The 25,677-nt window shown below is 41.6% G+C and overlaps 1 protein-coding gene across 1 annotated transcript in view; it reads left to right on the plus strand.

The window, feature by feature from the left end:
• Window positions 1-7,666: 7,666 nt before the first annotated feature.
• LOC140195665 (cytochrome P450 4V2-like) overlaps window positions 7,667-25,677 on the plus strand; it is a 31,392-nt gene continuing 13,381 nt past the window's right edge. The window contains 5 exon segments of the mRNA XM_072254383.1: window positions 7,667-7,671; window positions 9,931-10,121; window positions 12,257-12,326; window positions 15,663-15,789; window positions 17,526-17,720. Of these exon segments, the coding sequence (XP_072110484.1) occupies window positions 7,667-7,671; window positions 9,931-10,121; window positions 12,257-12,326; window positions 15,663-15,789; window positions 17,526-17,720 (588 nt within the window).

Genomic DNA, 25,677 nt, shown 5'->3' on the forward strand with positions numbered 1-25,677 from the left:
TTATATACACCCTTGGAGGTCGATGGGGGGTGGGGTGTGGATATGGGGTTGTGGGGGGCAGGGATGCTACCTCCCTGAAATGAGTTTTTGCAGGGTGGGATGTCTGAGAGTGGAGCAAACATCGTGGAGCAATGAGCAGAGCCAGCCCGACCCTCATCTCCGGTCCCGACACCCTGTCTTTATAATCCATCTGGCCTGGCGTTTAAATCATCCAAACTTCGGGTCATTCCTCGGTCTAAGACTTGAACTGGATTTGATAAGGGAACTCGAGGTAAAGAAGCCATTAGGAGGTAGTGACCATAATATGATAAGTCTTAAACTACATTTTGAGAGGGAGAAGGGAAAATTGGAAGTGTCGGTATTGCAGTTGAACAAAGGGGACTATGGAGCCATGAAGGAGGAGCTGGCCAAAGTTGACTGGAAAGATACCCTAGCAGGGATGACAGTGGAACAACAATGGCAGGTATTTCTGGGAATAATACAGAAGGTGCAGAATCAGTTCATTCCAAAGAGGAAGAAAGATTCTAAGGGGAGTAAGGGGCGACCATGGCTGACAAGGGAAGTCAAGGATAGTATAAAAATAAAAGAGAAGTATAACATAGCAAAGATGAGCAGGAAGCCAGAGGATTGGGAAACTTGCATCATCGATTAGGGCGGGAGAAGTACCGGGAGATTGGAGGGTTGCAAATGTTGTTCCCTTGTTCAAGAAAAGGAATAGAGATAACCCAGGAAATTATAGACCAGTGAGTCTGACTTCAGTGGTGGGCAAGTTGTTGGAGAAGATCCTGAGAGGCAGGATTTGGAGAGACATAATCTGATTAGGGATAGTTGGCATGGCTTTGTCAAGGGCAGGTCATGGCTTACGAGCCTGATTGAATTCTTTGATGATGTAACAAACCACATTGATGAAGATAGAGCAGTGGATGGAGTGTATATGGATTTCAGTAAGGCATTTGATAAGGTTCCCCATGCAAGGCTCCTTCAGAAAGTAAGGAGGCATAAGATCCAAGGAGATATTGCTTTGTGGATCCAGAATTGGCTTGCCCACAGAAGGCAAAAGGTGGTTGTAGTTGGTTTGTGTTCTACATGGAAGCCGGTGATCAGTGGTGTTCCGCAGGGATCTGTTCTGGGACCCTTCCTCTTTGTGATTTTTATAAATGACCTGGATGGGTGGGTTAGTAATTTTGCTGATGACACAAAGGTTGGCAGTGTTGTGGATAGTCTGGAGGGTTGTTGGAGTATATAGCGGGTCATTGTTAGGATGCAGAACTGGGCTGAGGAGTGGCAGATGGACTTCAACCCACGTAAGTGTGAAGTGGTTCATTTTGGTAGGTCCAATTTGAAGACAGAATTTTGCATCATCAATTTATGCTCCCAGTTTGAGTGTTGATAGGACATTTAAAGCTGCTGCACAGGTTGACAGCATTGTTAAGAATGCGTGTGGTGTGTTGTTATTGATCAACTGTGGGATTGAGTTGAAGAGCCGTGAGGTAATGTTCCAGCTATACAAGACCTTGGTCAGACCCCACTTGGAGTACTGTGTTCGATTCTGGTCACCTCACGACAGGAAGGAAGTGGATACTATAGAGAGAGTGCAGTGGAGATTTACAAGGATGTTGCCTGGATTGGAGGGCGTACCTTATAGGTTGAGTGCACTTGACCATTTCTCCTTGGAGCGCTGGAGGATGAAAGGTGAACTGATAGAGGTGTATAAGATGATGAGGGGCTGAAATGGGTAACACAAGAGGGCATAGTTTTAAGGTGCTTGGAAGTAGGTACTGAGGGGATGTCAGGGGTAAATTCTTCACACAGTACATGGTGGGTGCGTGGAATGGTCTGCTGGTGGAAGCAGATACAATAGGGTCTTTTAAGAGCATCTTAGATAGGTACATGGAGCTTAGAAAAATAGAGGGCTATGCGCTAGGGAAATTCTAGACAGTGTCTAGAGTAGGTTACATTGTTGGCACAACACTGTAGGCCGAAGGGCCTGTAATGTGCTGTAAATTTCTATGTTGACTATGATAAAGAAAGTGAAATATTTGACAGTAGTAATATCTGTCAGTTCAAAGGACTCTAAAGTGTTGCAATCATCCCCACTTTCGTTCTTGTTATTAGAGAGGTCATTAATGAAGCTGCCAGGATATGTTTGGGGTAATGATGTAGACCTGAAAAAAATCTGTCACAGCATATTGGAGCAAAAGATATTTGGTCTTGCACAGCCAAATATCTTTTTTTTTTGGCAAGTTTAACTCCAGCCAGTGATTTTTCACTGATTGTAAATTTGGTCTCATATTTGTTCAGAACTGCCTGGCTTTCAGTCTGGAATTCAGTCCTATTTGTTCATGCTATCGATTTTATGTGGGATTAATTAGATCAGAGATTGATGGCAGTGTACAGTTCATCTCTGTCATTGTACCAGCTATTTATGAAGATTTCTGCCTGAACTATTCCTTCAGACAGGATTGATGAAAAAGACCTTTCATCATAACTGAAGCATCGTTATTAACCAGAAAAGTTAACTGTTTTTTTCCCTCAGATGCTGCTTGGCTTGATGAGTGTTTCGACCACGATCCACCTTATTTAACTTCAGTTAAACTTCATCTCAAGTTAAAACTTTCTAAAAGCAAAATATTCATGATCCAGCAGCATATCTGAAAAATTGTTCATTTCCAAACTGGAGTTAGCAAACTGCAGAATTCATCCCGAGTTTAAACAAAGTGTGGAGTTTGTAAGGCGTATTTGTTGGCTAGTTTTGGAACCAGCCAGCCATTTAACGCGCACATTTTCAATCAAAGTCTAAACATTGAAGAATGCAAATTCCAGTAAAACTGCAGATGCTGGAAATCCAAATAAAAACAGAAATTTCAGGAAGTACTCAATATATCAGGCAGTATTGGTGGAAAGAGAAACAGTTAATGTTTCAGGTCTGAGACCCTTCATCAGAAATGGTATCTAACTAGGTTCTATTTTGTAATTCTTCAAGTAATTCTGGGCAGTTCCAAGCACCTTGAAAAATCCTATTTGTACATATTTCTTCACCCATGGCTTGGTACTGGATTGCTAACAAGGTATTGTTCGGGCAACTAGACGTTTGCATTTCAATTTTTTTTCCTATTAAACCATAAAGCCTAAGAATATTTCAGGTTAATTTTCAGAGGTGTATTGAAGACAATAGAAAATTAGTTTTTGATCCTTAGGGTTTTTAGCGCACTGTCTCCATTTGGAAGTTACATTAGTTGCATTAGCAGCTGAGCAAGTTTGTTACCACCTGTAGATCTTGTGCAATGTCAGTAAGTGTTGTTTGCAGTAAATATTTAAGAACATGACAATTAAGGCCTCTTGAACTGCTTTGCTGTTCATTAAGAGGAAAACAGATCTGATCTAGACCTCACACACAAAATGCTGGAGAAACTCAGCTGGTTCTGTCTTCACTAAGGAGGACATAAATAATCTTCCAGAAATAGTAGGGGACAGAGGGTCCAGTGAGATGGAGGAACTGAGGGAAATACATGTTAGTAGGGAAGTGGTGTTAGGTAAATTGAAGGGGTTAAAGGCGGATAAATCCCCAGGGCCAGATGGTCTGCATCCCAGGGTGCTTAAGGAAGTAGCCCAAGAAATAGTGGATGCATTAGTGATAATTTGTCAAAACACTTTAGATTCTGGACTAGTTCCTGAGGATTGGAGGGTGGCTAATGTAACCCCACTTTTTAAAAAAGGAGGGAGAGAGAAACCAGGGAATTATAGACCGGTTAGCCTAACATCGGTGGTGGGGAAACTGCTAGAGTCAGTTATCAAAGATGTGATAACAGCACATTTAGAAAGCGGTAAAATCATCGGACAAAGTCAGCATGGATTGTTGAAAGGAAAATCATGTCTGACGAATCTCATAGAATTTTTTGAGGATGTAACTAGTAGAGTGGATAGGGGAGAACCAGTGGATGTGGTATATTTGGATTTTCAAAAGGCTTTTGACAAGGTCCCACACAGGAGATTAGTGTGCAAACTTAAAGCACACGGTATTGGGGGTAAGGTGTTGATGTGGATAGAGAATTGGTTGGCAGACAGGAGACAAAGAGTGGGAATAAACGAGACCTTTTCAGAATGGCAGGCAGTGACTAGTGGGGTACTGCAAGGCTCAGTGCTGGGACCCCAGTTGTTTACAATATATATTAATGATTTGGATGAGGGAATTAAATGCAGCATCTCCAAGTTTGCGGATGACACGAAGCTGGGTGGCAGTGTTAGCTATGAGGAGGATGCTAAGAGGATGCAGGGTGACTTGGATAGGTTAGGTGAGTGGGCAAATTCATGGTAGATGCAATTTAATGTGGATAAATGTGAAGTTATCCACTTTGGTGGCAAAAATAGGAAAACAGATTATTATCTGAATGGTGGCCGATTAGGAAAAGGGGAGGCGCAACAAGACCTGGGTGTCATTATACACCAGTCATTGAAAGTGGGCATGCAGGTACAGCAGGCGGTGAGAAAGGCGAATGGTATGCTGGCAGTTATAGCAAGAGGATTCGAGTACAGGAGCAGGGAGGTATTACTGCAGTTGTACGAGGCCTTGGTGAGACCACACCTGGAGTATTGTGTGCAGTTTTGGTCCCCTAATCTGAGGAAAGACATCCTTGCCATAGAGAGAGTACAAAGAAGGTTCACCAGATTGATTCCTGGGATGGCAGGACTTTCATATGATGAAAGACTGGATCAACTAGGCTTATACTCGTTGGAATTTAGAAGATTGAGGGGGGATCTGATTGAAACGTATAAAATCCTAAAGGGATTGGACAGGCTAGATGCAGGAAGATTGTTCCTGATGTTGGGGAAGTCCAGCACGAGGGGTCATAGTTTGAGGATAAAGGAGAAGCCTTTTAGGACCGAGATTAGGAAAAACTTCTTTACACAGAGAGTGGTGAATCTGTGGAATTCTCTGCCACAGGAAACAGTTGAGGCCAGTACATTGGCTATATTTAAGAGGGAGTTAGATATGGCCCTTGTGGCTAAAGGGATCAGGGGGTATGGAGGGAAGGCAGGTACAGGGTTCTGAGTTGGATGATCAGCCATGATCATACTGAATGGCAGTGCAGGCTCGAAGGGCCGAATGGCCTACTCCTGCACCTATTTTCTATGTTTCTATGTTTCTATGTCAGGTAGCGTCTATGGAAGGGAATAAAGAGCTAAGCCAATGTTTCAGGCCAAGGCCCTTCATCAGGTTTTATATGAAGGGTCTCAGTCCAAAATATCAATTTTTTTTTCCTTTCCATAGATGCTACCTGATGTGCTGAGTTCCTCCAACATTCTATGTGTGTCGCTCTGGATTTCCAGCATCTGTAGTATCTCTTTGTTTCTGATCTTGGCCTCATTACCACTTCCCTCCCTCACACTTCCTTTGATTCCAAACACGAGAAAATCTGCAGTGGCTGGAAATCCGAGCAACACGCACAAAATGCTGGAGGAACTCACAAACCAGTTTTGTGTTTGTTCCTTTGATTCCAATGTCTGTCATTCTCTATCGTGAGCGTATTCAATAATGGCCTCCACATTTCCCCAGGGTGGAGAATGAAATTATTGTAATTGTTCACTTCATAGCCATCCTTATCAATTCTGTCAGAGCTGTATATGTTTCAATAATAACCACCTCTCTTCTACAATATCAAACATTCATCCGGAGAATCATTGTAATGTACCTTCTCTGCACCGTAGACCAGTGGTCCCCACCCTCCGGCCCGCGAAGCATGCAGCGGTGCAGCGGTAGCCAGAACGCACCCAGCACATCTTTAAGAAAAAAGCCGAAATAAACAAGCTAATTAGGCACCTAATTAATTAGCTTGTTTATTTCGGCTTTTTTCTTAAAGATGTGCTGGGTGCATTCCAGCTACCGCTGCACCCCTGCATGCTTCGCGGCCCGGTATGGGTCCACGGCCCGGAGTCCGGGGACCACTGCCGTAGAGTCACAGACTACCATAGTACAGATACTGTGCAGAAAGCAACAAATACTGGGCTGAAAGTGTTATATTTGAATGCACGCAGCATGAGAAATAAAGTGGACAATCTTGAAATTCAGCTACAGATTGGCAAGTACGATGTTGTGGCCATCTCTGAAACTTGGCTAAAGGATAGCTGCCGTTGGGAGCTGAAAGTCCAACGATATACGGTGTATTGGAAAGATAGGTCAGTAGACAAAGGGGGTGGTATGGCCCAGTGTATAAGAAATTAAATCATTAGAAAGGGATGACATGGGATCAGAAGGTGTCGAGTCTCTGTGGGTTGAGTTAAGACATGGCAAGTGTAAAAGGGCTCTAATGGCAGTTGTATACAGGCCTCCAAACAGCAGCCGGAATGTGGATTACAAATTACAGCAGGAGATAGAAAAGGTATGTCAGAAGGGCAATGTCAGGATAATTGTTGGGGATTTTAACATGAAAGTGGATTGGGGAAACCAGGCCAGTTCTGGACCTCAAGGGAAGGAATTTGTAGAAAGTCTGAGGGATGGATTTTTAGAACAGCTTGTTGTTGAGTCCACTAGGGGATCAGCTGTGCTGGATTGGGGATTGGGTATTGTGTAATGATCCGGAGGTGATAAGAGAGCTTTAGGTTAAGGAACCCTTATGAAACAGTGATCACAATATGATAGAGTTTCACTTTGAAATTTGAGAAGGAGAAACTAAATTCCAATGTGTTGATATTTCAGTGGAATAAAAGAAATTACAATGGCATGAGAGGGGAACTGGCCAAGTTTGACTGGAAAGGGTCACTAACAGGAAGGACAGCAGAGCAGAAATGACTGGAGTATCTGCGAAAAATGAGGGAAATGCAAGACAGATATATTCCAAATAAGAAAAAATTTTTGAATGGAAGAAGGACACTACCATGGCTGACAAGTGAAGTCAAAGCCAAAGTGAAAACAAAGGAGAGGGCATGTAATGAAGCCAAAGCTAGTGGCAAGATAGAGGATTGGAAAGCTTTTGAAAACCTGCAGAAGGAAATTAAGGAAGTCATTATGAAAGCAAGCTGGTGACTAATATCAAAGAAGATACTAAAAGCTTTTTTTAAGTATATAAAGGCTAAAAGAGAGTTGAAGGTAGATATAGGACCAATAGAAAATGATGCTGGAGATATTATAATGAGAGACGCAGAGATGGCAGGGGAAATAAATGCGTATTTTGCATCAGTCTTCACAGTGCAAGGCATCTACGGTATACCAGACATTCAAGAGTGTCAGGGAAGTGAAATATGTGGAGTGAAAATTACAACTGAGAAGGTGCTCAGGAAGCTTAATGGTCTGAGGGTGGATAAATCTCTTGGACCTGATGGAATGCACCCTTGGGTTCTGAACGAAGTAGATGGAGAGAATGCGGAGCGTTTATGATGATCTTTAAGGAATTGATAGGTTCAGGCATTGTACCGGATGACTGGAAAATTGCAAATGTTACTCTGCTATTTAAGAAGAGTGGGAGACAGCAGGAAGGAAACTATAGACCTGTTGGCCTGACATCAGTGGTTGGGAATTTGTTGGAATCGATTGTTAGGGATGATATTACGGAATACCTGGACGCCTATGACAAGATAGGCCAAAGCCAGCATGGTTTCCTGAAAGGAAAATCCTGCCTGACTAACCTACTTCAATTTTTTGAGGAAATTACAAGCAGGGTTGACAAAGGAGATGCGGTAAATGTGGTGTACTTGCATTTTCAGAAGGCCTTTGACAAGGTGCCGCACATGAGGCTGCTTAGCAAGACAAGGACCTATGGAATTACAGGGAAGCTACTAGCATGGGTTGAGCATTGGCTGATTGGCAGAAAAACAGAGAGTAGGAATAAAGGGATCCTATTCTGGCTGGCTGCCAGTTACAGGTGGAATTCTACAGGAGTTGGTGTTGGGACCGCTGCTTTTTACGATGTATGTCAATGATTTGGATAATGAGATTAATGGATTTGTGGCTAAATTTGCCAATGATACAAAGATAGGTGGAGGAGCGGGTGGTGTTGAGGAAACAGAGAGCCTGCAGAGAGACTTAGATAGTTTAGGGGAATGGACAAATAAGTGGCAAATGAAATACAATGTTGGAAAGTGTATGGTCATGCACTCTGGTGGAAGAAATAAACAGGCAGACTATTATTTAGATGGAGAGAGAATTCAAAAGGCAGAGATGCAAAGGGACTTAGGAGTCTTTGTGCAGGATACCCTAAAGGTTAACCTCCAGGTTGAGTCAGTGGTGAAGAAGGCGAATGCAATGTTGGCATTCATTTCTAGAAGTATAGAATATAAGAGCAGGGATGTGATGTTGAGGCTCTATCAGGCACTCATGAGACCACAGTTGGAGTATTGTATGCAGTTTTGGGCTCCTTACTTTAGAAAGGATATACGTACATTGGAAAGGGTTCAGAGAAGATTCATGAGAATGATTCCTGGAATTAAAGGGTTATTGTATGAGGAATGTCTGGCAGCTCTTGGGCTGTATTCCCTGGAGTTCAGGAGAATGAGGGGAAATCTCATAGAAACATTCTGAATGTTAAAAGGTCTGAACAGATTAGATATGGCAAAGTTACTTCCCATGGTAGTGGAGTCTAGGACAAGAGGGCACGACTTCAGGATTGAAGGACGTCCATTTACAATAGAGATGCAGAGAAAATACTTCCATCAGAGGGTGGTAAATCTGTGAAATTTGCTGCCATGAGCAGCTGTGGAGACCAAGTCATTGGGTGCATTTAAGGCAGTGATAGATAAATTCTTGATTATCCAGGTGTCAAAGCGTATGGGGAGAAGGCAGGAGAGTTAGGATGTTTGGAAGAATTGGATCAGCTGTGATTGGTGGAGCAGACTTGATGGGCCGAATGGCCTACTTCTGCTCCTGTATCTTATGGTCTTATTAGCCCTTTAGCTCATCTAGTCCATGCCAATTTGATCTACTGCCCAGTCCCATCTACCTTCACCCCAACTATATCTCTCCAAACCCCTCCTATCCATGTATCTATACAAATCTCTCTTACGAGGGGTGATTGATAAGTTTGTGGCCTAAGGTAGAAGGAGTCAATTTTAGAAGGCATAGCACATTTAATTTTCAACATAGTCCCCTCCTGCATTTACGCACTTAGTCCAGCAGTCGTGGAGCATATGGATCCCTTATTTGTAGAAGTCGGTGTCTTGGACCTTCAGAAAGTGGTCCACAGCAGGGGTGATTGATAAGTTCGTGGCCTAAACTGGAAGGAGATGAGTTATACAGCTTCTGTTAAATGCACATGCAGTTCAACTGTTTCAGTGATTATGCAGAAAGTTTGAAGTTAACATTTCCTTCTCCATCTCCTTTAAAAAGAAATTTGTCTGCCAGTAAACTTGGAAGAACTATTCACCAAGACTGTTTAAAATGGTGAAAGGAGCAACCTACAATACCATTGCTGATTTTAGCTGATATTCAGGGTTATGCAATAGATGAGTCCCTTATTATGAAGTTATATAAATATTAATTTTTAATAGAATTCTTTCTCAATCAATCATGAAGTTCCTATTTAACATGTCATATTGGTCACTGCACAAGTTTATAGTGCAGATGGTGCTGGGAGAGTTGACCTCTTTATTAAAATTCCTGATACAAGTTGAAGCTGTGGGATTGATTTTGATAAAATGAAAATGCTGCAGCTGGGGGATATCTGAAGTAAAAACAAAAGCTGGTGGACATAATCAGCAGGTCTGGTACCAAGTTATTCTATAATATCAGTGTCCTGGCTTCAGAGCAGGTCTGGTAGGTGATCCCCCTGAAACGTTATCTCTGTTTCTCTTCCCACAGATGTTGCCTGTGTTGCTGATTATTCCTCCATGTTCACTTTATATTGGGTGTGTTATTCCCTTAAAGTTACTGAATTGAAATGAATTGCAGCGTCATTTTGTTTTATCACTGTAGAAATAACTTCCTGAATCTGTTCTGTGTAGTACAGGAAATAAATGGCGTGCTCGGAGGAAGTTGATAACTCCAGCATTTCATTTCACGATTCTGACGGAGCTTGTTGAGGTTATGATCGAACAGACCAATATTTTGCTGGGAAAACTGGAGAAGAAAGCGGGAAAGGGACCTTTTAATTGCTTCAATGACATTGCACTCTGTGCTTTGGACATAATCTGTGGTGAGTTTTTTCAGCCTATTGGAATCAAAAATGTAGGAAAATGTAAGAATTTAAAGCATAGAAGGGGAGGAGTATATGTTGTATATGCCTTACTGCTCACCAGTTGTCTTAACCTACCTACATAATTATCTCTCCCTTTAAAAAGGTATTATATTTGCTGGCTTTTGATAAGGTTAATTCTGGTTCCTTTTGTAATTTGCTTACATTAGTCTGCTTTATGGTTCTAGCTTACAATAATAAATTGCACTTTTAAATTTAAAGTTTTAAATATATTTGTATCCATTGAAGCTTTCAGAGTATTGTAATCAATTAAATGCAGCTCAAACAGTTTTGACAGTACAAGCTGTCAAATACTATCAGGACAATAGTGGGTTGGTATCCATTGCCCGGGGCTAGGTCTCCTCTCAGAGAAGGGCTGCAGAGTGGAGGCTTCCAGTACAATGTATCCCATGGAGAAATGCCTCGTTTGAGCTGCCATTGCATCAACATGGAAGCCAAGTAGGCCAGATTGAAATCAGGTGCTCCCTGATTCCTTTTCATTATTCCTGTACCCCCCTCATTTGATTTACGAGGTGTTCTGCTGAATTCCAATTTGAGCATTGAATTAAAAACTGAGAAGCACTATGGTGAGAAATTGAAGCTTGACTTCAGCAGATAGTGATCAAGTGGATGGCAGACCGAAGTTGTTGAGCCACTTGCTGAGCAGCATATGGCTAGCTTACTTAGCTAGGCTGTAAACTATTTCTTTATGCTGATGGGTACTGGTGTCTAGGTTTCTGTGAAATATTTGTGTAAGTGTTATGGTATTGATGATGTTTTGGTCCCCTACTTCATCAAGTACAGTAGAGCTTCTACATCGAGTGCTTGCTGAAGGGTCCCAACTCAAGATGTTGCCTGTCCAATTTTCTATATTGATGCTGCCTGACCCGCTGAGTTTCTTTAGCTTTATGTATGTTGTTTCAGATTCCACCATCTGCAGTCTCTTGTGTCTCACGCTTGAAATGATGGTTGTTTTTGTGGTACAAGTATTCTCGCAGTGCTATTGGGCAGGGATTTCCAGAATTCCTTTCCAGTAACAATGAAACACCAACAATGTACTTCCAAATCAGATTCTTGTGTGACTTGGTGAGGAACATGCAGGTAGTGGTGTTCAGATGTGCCTGCTTCTCCTTCTTCCTTCGTGCTAGAGATCACGTGGTTGGGTGGTGCTGTTAAAGTAGTCAGGTCAAAGTACTGTAGTGCATTTTTTAGACAGTTCATGTTGTGTGCCTGTTGTAGGGAAGCAGGCATCTTCCCAGACACCCATATACTTGATTCCTTTCTGGGTTAAAATTGATTCTTAAATGTCTTTTTTTCACTCTCTAGACTTTAATAGCTAGGAATTTTGGCTAAAGAAGTATTTTTGACATATCATTACATGAAACTTCGTAAAGTTAGGTTTATATAGAAGTAGAAGGTACAATAACGAAACACTGGATCACTGAAGACAAGTTCCAAAAATGTGCAGAGGCACTGCACAGTGACAAGTGAAAATGATGGGTTAACATGCTGACAAGTGTTCCTTTTAGTTAGTCTGAGATGCCTGCCAGAGAAGAAAAGTCCCTGTATGAGCTATGGAGTTGCAGCTAATGTCACAGTGGAACAGTGGTTGGTGTTGTTGCCCCACACTTCCACAGATCCAGGTTCAATATCCTGACCACTGGTGCTTTCTGTGGTAGAGTTTGCACATCTTCCCTATGGCCATGTGGGTTTCCTCCAGGTGCCCTGCTTTTCTCCCATGTGCTACGTGTATATTTAGTTTAATGGGCCCCCAGTGTGCAGGTGGATGGCATGGAGAATAGGAAGGAGTTGATGGAACTCTAAGAGAGTAAAGTCGGATTAACGGATTAGTGTAGCTTGTGCTTGATAGTTTGATAATGGTGGCCCTGGTGCCTGCTTCTAAACTCAATGATAATGGCTTACCAATTCGCTGACATATTTCCTTTGTTTTCTATTTGTTCTCGGCCATTCTGACTCACCAGCATGTGTAACTTCTAAGCTTACTTGGGTATTCCTAATTTTAAGACAGAAAAGTTTTGATGAGAGCAATTCATTCACCAGAATGGGCTACTTAAAATATTTTTATATGGCTTTAGAAACTGTCATGGACAAGAAAGTCTATGCTCAGAGTAACAGTGACTCGGAATACATTTATGCAGTCTACAAGTAAGTCATTGGAACTGTCTGAATGCTTTTTAACTGATTACTGTTTTTATTCGTAGGACCTCTGATATAAATTCCATTGTAAGAATTTACATGTTTAAAGTGATTTCTTCTGAAGAATGGAATGGTAACAGGCAGGTCCATAGGTTTTTGCATTAATCATTATCTGTATAAGACAATCTTTACAAAATATCTTGCTTCGAGTGAAATAGTTCAAGGAAATAAATTTCCTTATTATTATGCTGAATAAGCAGTAAATTAAAGAACAACCGTGGCTTTGGTGATTGGCAGTTGTTTTCTAACAGTAAATAAACATAATTGTCCCAAACATGAGGAAATCTGCAGATGATGGAAATTCAAGCACCAGCAGTTTTTGTGTATGATAATTGTCCCAAATGCCTTTTCTTTGCTTTTAATTGAAAACAGGCAAAACTTCTGATTCTGGAGTATATTTTAAATCTGCTTTTGTCAGGTAAATGGCAGTTAACTCTCCTGATGACACATTAACTGAATTTTGCCCGATTTGCGCCAACTCTGATTTTAATGCTTGAAGATCATGGGTCAGATTCAGCAGCCAGACTGTACATCTTGATATCTAATGATATTGTTAGGTCCTAACTGCAATTTTAACTTGTGCCGGAGATGGATAACTGAGTAGAGAATGCTTCAGGATGTAAATTATATGAAACTTTTTCTAAAAGAAAACAACTTTGATTCATTTAAGGTAGGGTAGTCCTTTAGAATCACCTCCCATCCACCTCTACTGAGACCAAGAAAGTTTAAGGGATTTTCCTACCCAGTTTCCTGAGACAATCTCCCTTGTATCTGTCTGCAGCATTATAAAGTGGCCCGCTGGTTAAAAGCAAGGTGGCAGTTAACATCATAAATTGCCAACATAATTCCTGGTGGAAGCTTTGTAAGCTAAAAACAGCTACTGTTTCAGTTACATACACAATAAATTATGCAGATACTGGAAATCTTGACTAGCACACACACAATGCTGGAGGAAGTCAGCAAGTTCCTCTATCTTTTAACGGGTTCTGTTGGATTTCTTTGTTCTGTGGCTGCCTGGAAGCAGACAAATGTCAAGGTTGTATAGAGTATACGTACTTTGATAATAAATATACTTGGAACTTTGAAATTGCTGGAGGGGCTCAGCAAGTCAGGCAACATCAGTGGAGAGGAATAAGTAGCCAATGCTTCGGGCCAAAATCCTTCATCAGGACCTGAGCCTAAAACATCGACCATTTATTCCCCTCCATGGATCATGACTGACCTGCTGTGTTCCTTCAGTATTTCAGTTATAACCTCATCTTAGAACATAGAACAGTACTAGCCTCTTGGGCCATGATGCCGTGCTGACCCTTTTTACCTATTTCAAGTTGAAGCTAATCCTTCCCTCCCATATGTCCCTCCATTTTTCTTTCATCAATGTGCCTATCTTTTTCAATGTTTATCATTTTTGAGTTTCATCTCCTTCGACCACAAATGTGCGTGTCTACAGGAGAAAGTTATGCCCGAAACACACTAACTGAACTAACAGCACATGCAGTCATAGACAATATGGTTGACAATAGCTGAAATGCCGTGGTGGTGCTGTATTATTTATACACACAGTGGCCACTTTATTAGGGAGCTCCGCCTCCTGTACCTAAAATAATGGCCACTGAGATTACGTTCATGGTCTTCTGCTGCTGTAGCCCATCCACTTCAAGGTTCAATGTATTGTGTGTTCAGAGATGCTCTTCTGCGCACCCTTGTTGTAATGCATGGTTATTAGAGTTGCTGTCATTTGTCGGCTTGAACCAGTCTGGCCATTCTCTTCTGACCTCTCTCTTTAACAAGGCATTTTACTCCACAGAACTGCCACTCACTGGAATTATTTTTTTTGTTTTTTTGCACCACTGAAGGGCCTTTGCCCAAAACGTCGACTATTTATTCCTTTTCATAGGTGCTGACCGACTTGCTGAGTTCCTTCAGTATTTCAGTCACAACCTCAGGTTAGAACATAGAACAGTACAGCACAGAATTCTACAGATAGTTGTGCATGAAAATCTAGGAGATTAGCAGTTTCTGAGGTAATCAAACCACCCTGTCTGGCACCAACAACCACTCCATGGTCAAAGTCACATGGATTACATTTCTTCCTCATTCTCATGTTTGGTCATGACTTCCGGTCAAGATGGTGTCTGCATACAGTTCTTTGGTCGACAACGTCTGGATAGGTCCTGGATCGTGGTTATGTTTCACTTCTTTTATGTCTTTTACATTTGCTTTTCATCTTGAACGTGATTATGGAACTGTCGGAGCTTGTGATTTGAGCTTTGGAGATTGTTTGGGTGTTTCAGCACTCTGCAGTCTCTGAGGGGATTCTGTGAGGCAGAGGCAGTGTGTGGGAACCTCACGGTGAGAAGGCTGCGAGCCAGTGTTCGACTCCATTTCACCGATTAAAGCTTCCATTGCACACAGATTAAAGCCAAGAGGGAGATTGAAATGCCAAATGCCTGCCTTTTTATTGCTGGTGAGATCACTCTGCTACGGAGAGGGAGACTGCCTTTTCATCGCTTGGCTATGAAGAGGGGAGACTGCCTTTTTATCACTGGTTAGATCGCTCTGCTACTGAGAGAGAGAATGTTGCCCAGATTTTCTGCATTTTGGATGTGGACTTGGGACTGTGGACTTTTTTTTTCAGTCTTATGGTTTTTTTGTATTTAGTGTTTTTTGCATGATCTTTCTCGTATTTTTGTGTGCGGGGAGGATGATTTAGGAGTTGATGTGCCTGTTCCGTTTTTGTTCGCCTTTTTTTCTGGCAGAGAGGAGGAATTTGGAGTTTGATGATCGTGTTGCCTTTCTTTTCTTCTTCGGTTTCATGGATATCTGGAAAAGAAGAATTTCAGAGTTGGTGTACTTTGATAATAAATGAACCTTTTGAACCTTTGGTCTGAACAACAACTGAACCTCTTGACCATGACTGTATGCTTTTATGTATTGAGTAGCTGCCATATTATTGCCTAATTAGATATTTCCATTAATGGGCAGGTATACAGGTATATCTAATAAAGTAGCTGCCGTGTGTGCTCTTGCAGGTGATGCATTTATTAAGCATTCATACAGGCTGGAGGTAGGATTCTTGAATTGACAGTGTAATGATGGGATTTCATCAAAGATGTTAAAGCAGAGAATTCTGGAATTTCTATCGTATGACTCCAAGGTAATGGCAGTATATACTTGAGAGAAGATGATCGCTAACAGATGTTCTGTTTGTTTACAGATATGAACCATTGTGCAGAGTGGAGCTTGAGTGTGCTATAATGTTGGTTATTATTCCACTCTATTTAGGATGAATGACTTGGTATTCTACAGGCTGAAAATGCCATGGTTTTGGCCTGACTTTGCTTACAACGCATTTGGAGAAGGAAAGGAACATGAAAGGGTTCTCAAAATCCTACACTCACAGAAAAGGTAGGTTTATTATCAGATAAAATAAAACATGAACTATTAAAAGCATTTAGCAAGTGAGGCTGCAGCTCAGAGAAAACTGGACGATGGAAGAGTTTGAGTGCAAGTTCCCTACCAAAACTGGAATGTTATTACAGCTCAGCAGGATTACAGCACAACTCAATATGTTCAAAATCACACTTAGTGTTGGCCTCCACTTTCTGCAGATGATGCCTTGACTGCATTTTTTATTATTTGAGGTTTGAGGTCCCTAGAATCGGCAGGTTAATTTTTGTTCTTTTGATCTGCTTTCTTTTTTAAATGACCAGCTGTCTCTTGGAGATGAGGAAGGACATTAATAAAGTGTCTTTTGAAATGTATTAATAGTAACATGGTCTTCGGATGTACTGAATAATTTATTGGCATTAAATTTCCGCTGTTGCAAATTACCTTTTTCTGAGACAATTGTGGATGGGATGTTAGCAGACATCCCACCTCTCCTGGAAGTTCCGGGACTCTCCTGCATATTAGTAGTGGCTCCCTGATGCCTGCAAATTATATACAATATCACGGAAATCAATTTTTTTGAGCTAGAGCGCGCGAGAGAGAGCGAGCGCAAGTGCGAGTGAGAGAGCGAGAAAGCAAGTGCGAGTGAGCGCAAAAGCGAGAAAGCAAGCGAGAGAGAGAGAGAAAGCGCAAGAGCGAGCACCAGCGAGAGTGGCCACGAGTGAGAGAGAGAAAGCGAGAGCAAGACCACGAGCGAGAGAGTTCCAAACAAAGTCAGAGTGGCAGAGTGTTCCAAAAAAAGAAAATATAAAACGTACATCACCCCAGACAACACTAAAGTGTACCCCTGCCTAATAGGGGTCAAAAATAATGACAGTGTTGCTCGCTGCACTGTTTGCAACAGTGACTTTTCTATTGCCCATGGTGAGTTAAGACTGTATAAGACGTGTTGAGGTGAGATTAACAGGTGTCATTCATTCATTAGCATAGCTAACGTTATTTAAACTAGCTGGCTAGCTGCTAAGGAGCTACTCTATTGCAGACATCCCACCTCTCCCGGAAGTTCCGGGAGTCCCCCGCAAATTGATGGTGCTACCTCCCTGAAATGAGTTTTTGCAGGGTGGGATGTCTGTGTTAGTTGCTACAATACCATGTCAGGTAAAGAATAAACCCTTCTACTTGTATACTTTGTTTTTATGCTTTTCATTAGGATTCAAGTGTGAATTTCTCCCTTTTTGATTTGCCATATAAAAGGACAGGGCATTGATTATCTTACAATTTCCTCGTTTTCCTCCATACTCCCTGGTATTTAGGATCTGGTTCTTTATTGAAGTGGATCTTAAAGGAAAAGGCACAATCAATTAGTGCCTTCAGGCTATGGAACTGAGATCAGTATTACTTTCAGTTTAGATAGATCATGAACCCTTGGATGACCCTTGGGCTCAGTTAGGATAGAGAACACTCCAGAGAGGATTTCTTGACCTTCTGGGGCAGGTAATCTTGATTGTGGGATTGAAAACATTAGGAAAATTTATCTCTTGGTCTGAGGACACATTTGAAAATGAAACGCTGACTATTTTGCACTCCACAGACAGTGCCCAATGTGCTCAGAATTTTCAGCTCTCTTTGTTTTTACTTCACCTCTCTTAACATCTATGTTCAATATCTGCTTTTGGATCTGATAGATGTTAGCTGGAAGTAGGAGAATAAAGATCTATTACAATCTATTCCAAAGAAATTCACTTGAGGCATTTTTAGGTGATTGCTGAGAAGTCTGATAAGATTGAGAATTCTGAAGAATTTCAGCGTTGCGGTTCCGATTCAGACTCCGATTTACAGAGCAAGAAGAAGTATAAGGCCTTTCTTGATGTGTTACTCAGTGCAACCTATGAAAATGGAGAAAAGCTGAGTCAGCAGGACATTGAAGAAGAAGTGAACACGTTCATACTTGAGGTAAGATATCATGTGGAGAAATAGCAAGCTGTTTTAGTTGCTGTGTACGTAGGATCAAAAGTAATACAAGGGTTGTGATTACTGAGAATGGATAAACATTTTCTATAGTTAGATGATACTCTTCTCTTCATACATCATAAGGTGTTAACATTTTAATTTCCCCCCACTACCTTAATCTGGTTCACTGCCTTATTCTGTTTTCTGTCCCCTTCCTTTCCAGTCCCGATGAAGGGTCTCAGGCTGAAACATTGACTCTTCACTCCCTTCCATAGAGCCTGCCTGATTTGCTCTGCATTTTCTGTCTGTGGCTCTAGATTTTCCACATCTGCAGAATCACTAGTATTAAAGCTTAAATATTGTGCACCATAAAACACAAAACAATTATTTACAGTGCATTTTCCAGGCTATTTCTGACATGTATGCTATTTATAAGTATACTGAAAGCCTAATTACATCTCTTAATTTGTGAGTTAAATCACAGAAGTAGGTCTGTTGACTGCTAGAGACGGAATGGCTTTGCGGATATCTGTTTGTACTTGTGTCATTCCAGGGAAAGGTGTACCTTTAGGAAAGTGCAGAAAAATCTGAGTGAACTTGAGATACGATGCTGCTGCATCTTAGGTCCAGGGACTTGAGATGCATCTTACATTATGTGCTGTACACGTGGAACTTGTACTTTTTCACTGTGACTGCTCCACTTGGGGATCTTATTTCTTTTCGGATCCCAAAGCTTTGTCTGTAGGCTGATTGACTGTAGTGAATTGGTCCTTATTGTAGATGAGAATGAAAGGGTCATTGATGCACATGTGAGAGAATTAATTGCAGGGTTACAGAAAAATAACGAGAGAGTGAGACCGATGGGCTTGCTGTGTTGGGAGCTAGTTACACTTGATGGACTGCTGTGATAAAGACCACTTATTATGCAAGTGAGTAAAAGGAACCAATATAAATGCTTTTTTTTAAAAAAAGGTGAGGTTTGGGGTAGATGAGATGTGTAATGAGAGAAGAAAAGAATGAAAGTGTACCTAGAACAAACTGTGTGATTTCTAGCAACACATATAAAAGTTGCTGGTGAACGCAGCAGGCCAGGCAGCATCTATTAGAAGAGGTATCCTGACGAAGGGTCTCGGCCTGAAACGTCGACTACACCTCTTCCAATAGATGCTGCCTGGCCTGCTGCGTTCACCAGCAACTTTTATATGTGTTGCTTGAAATTCCAGCATCTGCAGATTTCCTCGTGTGTGTGTGATTTCTATCAGGGAAGGAAATGAGGATAGCAAGAGAATTAGATTTTCAAAGCAGTATTGTAAATAGAAGAAGCTGTAAAAGCAGATTTTTGTATGTAATAGCCACCAAGTAAAAAATCCAAGGAAGAATTGATAAGATAACCACATAACAATATAACAATTACAGCACGGAAACAGGCCATCTCGGCCCTTCTAGTCAGTGCCGAACTCTTACCCTCATCTAATCCCACCGACCTGCACTCAGCCCATCACCGTCCATTCCTTTCCTGTTCATATAGCTGTCCGATTTAACTTTAAACGACCACTTCTGCTGGAAGCTCGTTCCACACGGCAACCACTCTCTGAGTAAAGAAGTTCCTCCTCGTGTTACCCCTAAACTTTTGCCCTTCAACTCTCAACTCATGTCCTCTTGTTTGAATCTCCCCCACTCTCAATGGAAAAAGCCTATCCATGTTAACTCTACCTATCCCCCTCATAATTTTAAATACCTCTATCAAGTCCCCCCTCAACCTTCTACACTCCAAAGAATAAAGACCCAACTTGTTCAACCTTCCCCTGTAACTTAGGTGATGAAACCCAGGTAACGTCCTAGTAAATCTTCTCTGTACTCTCTCTGTGTTGTTGACATTCTTCCTATAATTTAGTGACCAGAACTGTACACAATACTCCTAGATTTGGCCTCACCAATGCCTTGTACAATTTCAACATTACATCCCAACTCCTATACTCAATGTTCTGATTAATAAAGGCCAGCATACCAAAAACTTTCTTCACCACCCTATCCACTTGAGATTCCACCTTCAGGGAACTATGCACCATTATTCCTAGATCCCTCTGTTCTACTGCATTCTTCAATGCCCTACCATTTACCATGTATGTCCTAATTTGATTAGTCCTACCAAAATGTAGCACCTCACATTTATCAGCATTAAACTCCATCTGCCATCTTTCAGCCCACTCTTCTAACTGGCCTAAATCTCTCTGCAAGCTTTGAAAACCTACTTCATTATCCACAACTCCACCTATCTTAGTATCATCTGCATTCTTACTCATCCAATTTACCACCCCATCATCCAGATCATTAATGTATAGGACAAAAAACATTAGACCCAGTACAGATACCTGAGGCACACCACTAGTCACCGGCCTCCAATCTGACAAACAGTTATCCACCACCACTCTCTGGCATCTCCTATCCAGCCACTGCTGAATCCATTTTACTACTTCAATGTTAATACCTAACGATTAAACCTTCCTAACCAACCTTCCATATGGGACCTTGTCAAAGGTCTTACTGAAGTCCTTATAGACAACATCTACTGCTTTACCCTCGTCAACTTTCCTAGTAACCTCTTCAAAAAATTCAATAAGATTTGTCAAACATGACCTTTCACGCACAAATCCATGTTGACTGTTCCTAATCAGACCCTGTCTATCTAGATAGTTATATATACCATCTCTAAGAATACTTTCCATCAATTTATCCACCACTGACGTCAAACTCACAGGCCGATAATTGCCAGGTTTACTCTTAGACCCCTTTTTAAACAATGGAACAACATGAGCAATACGCCAATCCTCCGGCACCATCCTTGTTTCTAATGATATTTGAAATATTTCTGTCAGAGCCCCTGCTATTTCCACACAAACTTCCCCCAATGTCCTAGGGAATGTCCTGTCAGGACCCGGAGACTTATCCACCTTTATATTCCTTAAAAGCTCCAGTACTACCTCTTCTTTAATCATCATAGTTTCCATAACTACCCTACCTGTTTCCCTTATCTTACACAATTCAGTATCCTTCTCCTTAGTGAATACCGAAGAAAAGAAATTGTTCAGAATCTCCCCCATCTCTTTTGGCTCCACACATAGCTGTCCACTCTGATTCTGTAAGGGGTCAATTTTATCCCTCACTGTCCTTTTGCTATTAATGTAATGGTAGAAACCCTTGGGATTTATTTTCACCTTACTTGCCAATGCAACTTTATCTTCTTTTAGCTTTTCTAATTTCTTTTTACTTCTTCTAGATTCTTTTTACATTCTTTATATTCCTCAAGCACCTCATTTACTCCATGCTACCTATACTTATTGTAGATATCTCTCTTTTTCCGACCCAAGTTTCCAATATCCCTTGTAAACCATGGCTCTCTCAAACTTTTAACCTTTCCTTTCAACCTAACAGGAACATAAAGATTCTGTACTCTCAAAATTTCACCTTTAAATGACCTCCATTTCTCTATTACATTCTTCCCATAAAACAAATTGTCCCAATCCACTCCTTCTAAGTCCTTTCGCATCGGATCAGGAAAGCGAAAAGGGCCTACGTGGGCAAAATACATGGACACTTCTGTGACACAGGTGATACCAGATGGATGTGGCAGGGATTTAAAGCACTGACAGACTACAAGATCAGGCAGAAAACTGATGACAGCTACGCCTCTCTTCCAGACAGGCTTAACAATTTCTTTGCACACTTCGAGGCATCAAACACTGCAGCAAGAGGGAGAGCCAGTCCCTTTTTACCATCTGACCAGTCGGCTCCAATCATTGATCCAGAGCAAACATGGAGGACCCTTGCCAGGGTCAACCCACGGAAAGCGGGAGGTCCCGACAACATCCCTGGACGTGTGCTCAAGGAATGTGCTGATGTATTAGCAGATGTCCTGACAGACAGTTTCAACATCTTCCTTAGTCAAGCCATTGTCCCCAGATGCTTCAAAACCTCCACAATCATCCCTGTAGCAAAGAAATCAGTTGTAGCCTGTCTGAATGATTACCGTCCCGTTGCCCTGACCCCCATAGTGATGAAATATTTTGAACGGCTTGTCAAGCCTCATATCACAGCCAGCCTCCCCTCATCACTGGATCCTCTACAGTTTGCTTATCGTCCAAATTGCTCTACGGAGGACGCAATGTCCACCACACTGCACACAGTTCTCTCCTCACTTGGACAGCAAAGACACTTATGCCAGAATCCTGTACATTGATTTCAGTTCAGCGTTCAATACCATCAGCCTGCAGAGACTAGTGGAGAAACTGTCGCTGCTTGGCCATAACACTGCCATGTGTCGTTGGATTCTGAATTTCATGACAGAGAGACCACAGTCAGTCCGTGTTGGTAGGAACATCTCTAACTCCATCACACTGAGCACTGGATCCCCACAAGGCTGTGTGCTTAGCCCATTGCTGTTTACACTGCTAACACATGACTGTGCAGCCAGATTCAAGGAGAACCTGGTCATTAAATTTGCTGATGATACCACAGTGGTGGGGCTCATCAGCAAAAATGATGAAACAATGTGCAGGGAGGAGGTCAAACACCTAGAGAGCTGGTGCAGTGATAACAACTTGATGCTTAATGTCACCAAAACCAAGGAGATGATCCTCGATTTCAGACGGTCTCAGCCTGAGCACACACCCCTCAGCATCAGTGACTCCACAGTGGAGAGAGTGGAAAACAACATGTTCCTTGGGGTGCAGATCTCAGACGATCTCACCTGGTCCAGGAACACCACTGGGATTGTGAAACGGGCCCAGCAGAGATTGCATTTTCTGAGGAAGCTTAAACAAGCATCACTCCCCACTAACATCTTAACTACATTCTACAGAGGCGTGGTTGAGAGTGTGGCAACCTTTTGCATCACAACCTGGTACTCCAGCTGCAGTGCTGTTGACAAAAAAAGCCTTGCAGAGGGTGGTTAGGGGGGTAGAGAAGGTTATTGGGGTCTCTCTACCTTCTGTCCAAGACCTCTTTCAGAGTTGATGCCTCCAGAAGACATAGTACATCATTAAAGACCCCTCACACCCTCTCCATGAACTGTTTGTTCTTCTGCCATCAGGCAAAAGTTACAGGAGCATCAAGACTAAAACCACAAGGCTACTAAACAGCTTCCTCCCACAGGCAGTCAGACTACTAAATAGCTGCTCCACCTGACTCTGCTTTGGACACTTTTAACTTGCACTGGGCACTTATAACTTGATTTTACCTGACATGTGGCTGTTGTGTTTCTACTATTTATTGTTATGTTTATTATTTAGTGTTGCGTTTGTTATGTTATGACTGCACTGCTCCTGGGAAACGCTGTCTCATTCTGCCCTGCAGAGCTGATGTACGGTTAGAATGACAATAAAGTTTTTTGAATCTTTGAATCTTTGAATCTCCTCAGAGTTAGACTTTCTGCAATCAAAAATCTCAAACCTGGATCCAGACCTATCCTCCTCCATAATTATATTGAAACTAATAGCATTGTGATCACTGGAACCGAAGTGCTCCCCAACACAAACCTCCGTCACCTGACCTATCTCATTCCCTAACAGGAGATCCAACACTGCCCCTTCTCTAGTTGGTACCTCTATGTATTCCTGCAAATAACTATCCTGCACACAGTTTGCAAACTCCAAACCATCCAGCCCTTTTACAGTATGGGCTTCCCAGTCTATGTGTGGAAAATTAAGATCCTCCACAATCACAACCTTGTGCTTACTACAAATATCTGCTATCTCCTTACAAATTTGCTCCTCCAATTCTCGCTCCCCATTTGGTGGTCTATAATACACCCCCATAAGAGTTACTACCCCTTTCCCATTCCTCAATTCCACCCAAATAGCCTCCCTAGACAAGCCCTCTGATCTATACTGCCAGAGCACCTCTGTAATATTTTCTTTGACAAACAATGCAACACCTCCCCCTCTTGTCCCTCCGATTCTGTCACACCTGAAGCAACAAAATCCAGGAATATTTAGTTGCCAATCACACCCCTCCTGTAACCATGTTTCACTAATAGCTACCACATCATACTTCCAGGTATTAATCCATGCTTTAAGCTCCTCCACCTTTCTTATAATGCTCCTAGCATTAAAATACATGCACTTAAGAAATTTTCCACCTCTTACTCTCTGTTTATCACTAACGGTGCAAACAAACTTTACTAACGCAAACACGAGGTAATCTGCAGATGCTGGAATTTCAAGCCACACACATAAAAGTTGCTGGTGAACCTAGCAGGCCAGGCAGCATCTCTAGGAAGAGGTACAGTCGTCGTTTCAGGCCCAGACCCTTCATCAGGACTAACTGAAAGAAGAGCTAGTAAGAGATTTGAAAGTGGGAGGGGGAGGGGGAGATCCGAAATGATAGTAGAAGACAGGAGGGGGAAGGATGGAGCCAAGAGCTGGACAGGTGATTGGCAAAAGGGATATGAGAGGATCATAGGACAGGAGGCCTAGGGAGAAAGAAAAGGCGGGGGGGGGGGAAACTTTACTATTTTCTTTTTCTTTCTTCTTCCCTACATCTGTTCCTATACTCTATAATCTTGTAGGGGTTATTGGTCATTGTAGATAGTATTGTCTATAGAATATATAAGATTATTGAAACACAGAAAAATTTTGGTGTAAAAGTTTGTAGTAATTTTCTGCTGTAATGAATATATTTCTATTTTTTTAATTGCTATGTCAACAAGTTAGATATCAGAAAAGTTTGGCCAATGGTCCCTAGACCAGTGAGTGTTGAACAAATAAGAGTGATCAAAATTTAGAAAATGTTTAAAAGTGCAGATTATGATGGATGATTTTTGTATACATAGGTAGATAAATGTTAAACCCAATATTTTAAAGCGAAGATGCATGTCTTATTGTAATGGAAATAAAGTCTGGATGTTTATATTTTCGGATTTTCTAATTCTAATCTGCAGATCATCTGTGACCACCATACCCACATTGGCTGTGCCTTCAGCTACCAAGGCCTCATGCTCTGAATTCCCTTCCCACTTCACTTCACTTCACTTTCTTTAACTTCACTTAAGAACTCTCTAAAACCTAAACCTTTGACCATGTTTTTTTGTGATCTGCCTTAATATGTGGCTTGGCTTCAGTTTACTTGATAGTGCCCCTGGAGAGACCATTGGGGTGTTACATTCAATATACCAGATGAATGGAAGCTATCATTATAAGAAGATAATTAGTCATTGGATGAACCGCTGAATTCAGTCATAATATGGTGAATGATGTCTTGATAAATTGAGAGGCCTTGGAATATTATTTTATAATGTTGCATTTTATGAAAGTGTTAAATTTAATACATTAAGAATATCGAGTCATAGAGCACCGCAGCACAGAAACAGGCCCTTCAGCCCATCTAGTCCATCCAAAACTGTTACTTTGTTTAGTCTCATTAATCAACACCTGGACATAGCCCTTCATACCCCTCCCATTCTTGTCTATCCAAACTTCTGTTAAATGATGCTATCAAACCCACATTCACCACTTCTACTGGCTGTTCCATAGGACATAGGAGCAGAATTAAGCTATTTGGTCCATTGAATCTGTTCTGCTATTCCATCATGGCTGATTTATTATCCTTCTCAATCCCATTCTCTTGCCTTCTCCCCGTTGCCTTTGACACCCTGATTAATAAAGAACCTATTAACCTCCCTTTTAAATATACTCAATGACTTGGCCTCCACAGCTGTCTGTGGCAATGAATTCCACAGATTCACAATGCTCTGACTAAAGAAATTCCTCTGCATCTCTGTCTTAAGTGGGCGTCTATCTATTCTGAGGCTATGCCCTCTGGTCCTAGGCTCACCCATGAGAGGAAACGTCTTCCCCACAAGGCAGTCATTAAATGCATCAAAAATGTTGCATTTGAAGTCAAGGCTTTTTTATTCGAGGAAGTTGAATTTCTTGTTTTCCTGTTAACGATAATTTGCTTGCCA

This window comes from Mobula birostris, chromosome 3 (assembly GCF_030028105.1).
Source record: "Mobula birostris isolate sMobBir1 chromosome 3, sMobBir1.hap1, whole genome shotgun sequence".
NCBI lineage: Eukaryota > Metazoa > Chordata > Chondrichthyes > Myliobatiformes > Myliobatidae > Mobula > Mobula birostris.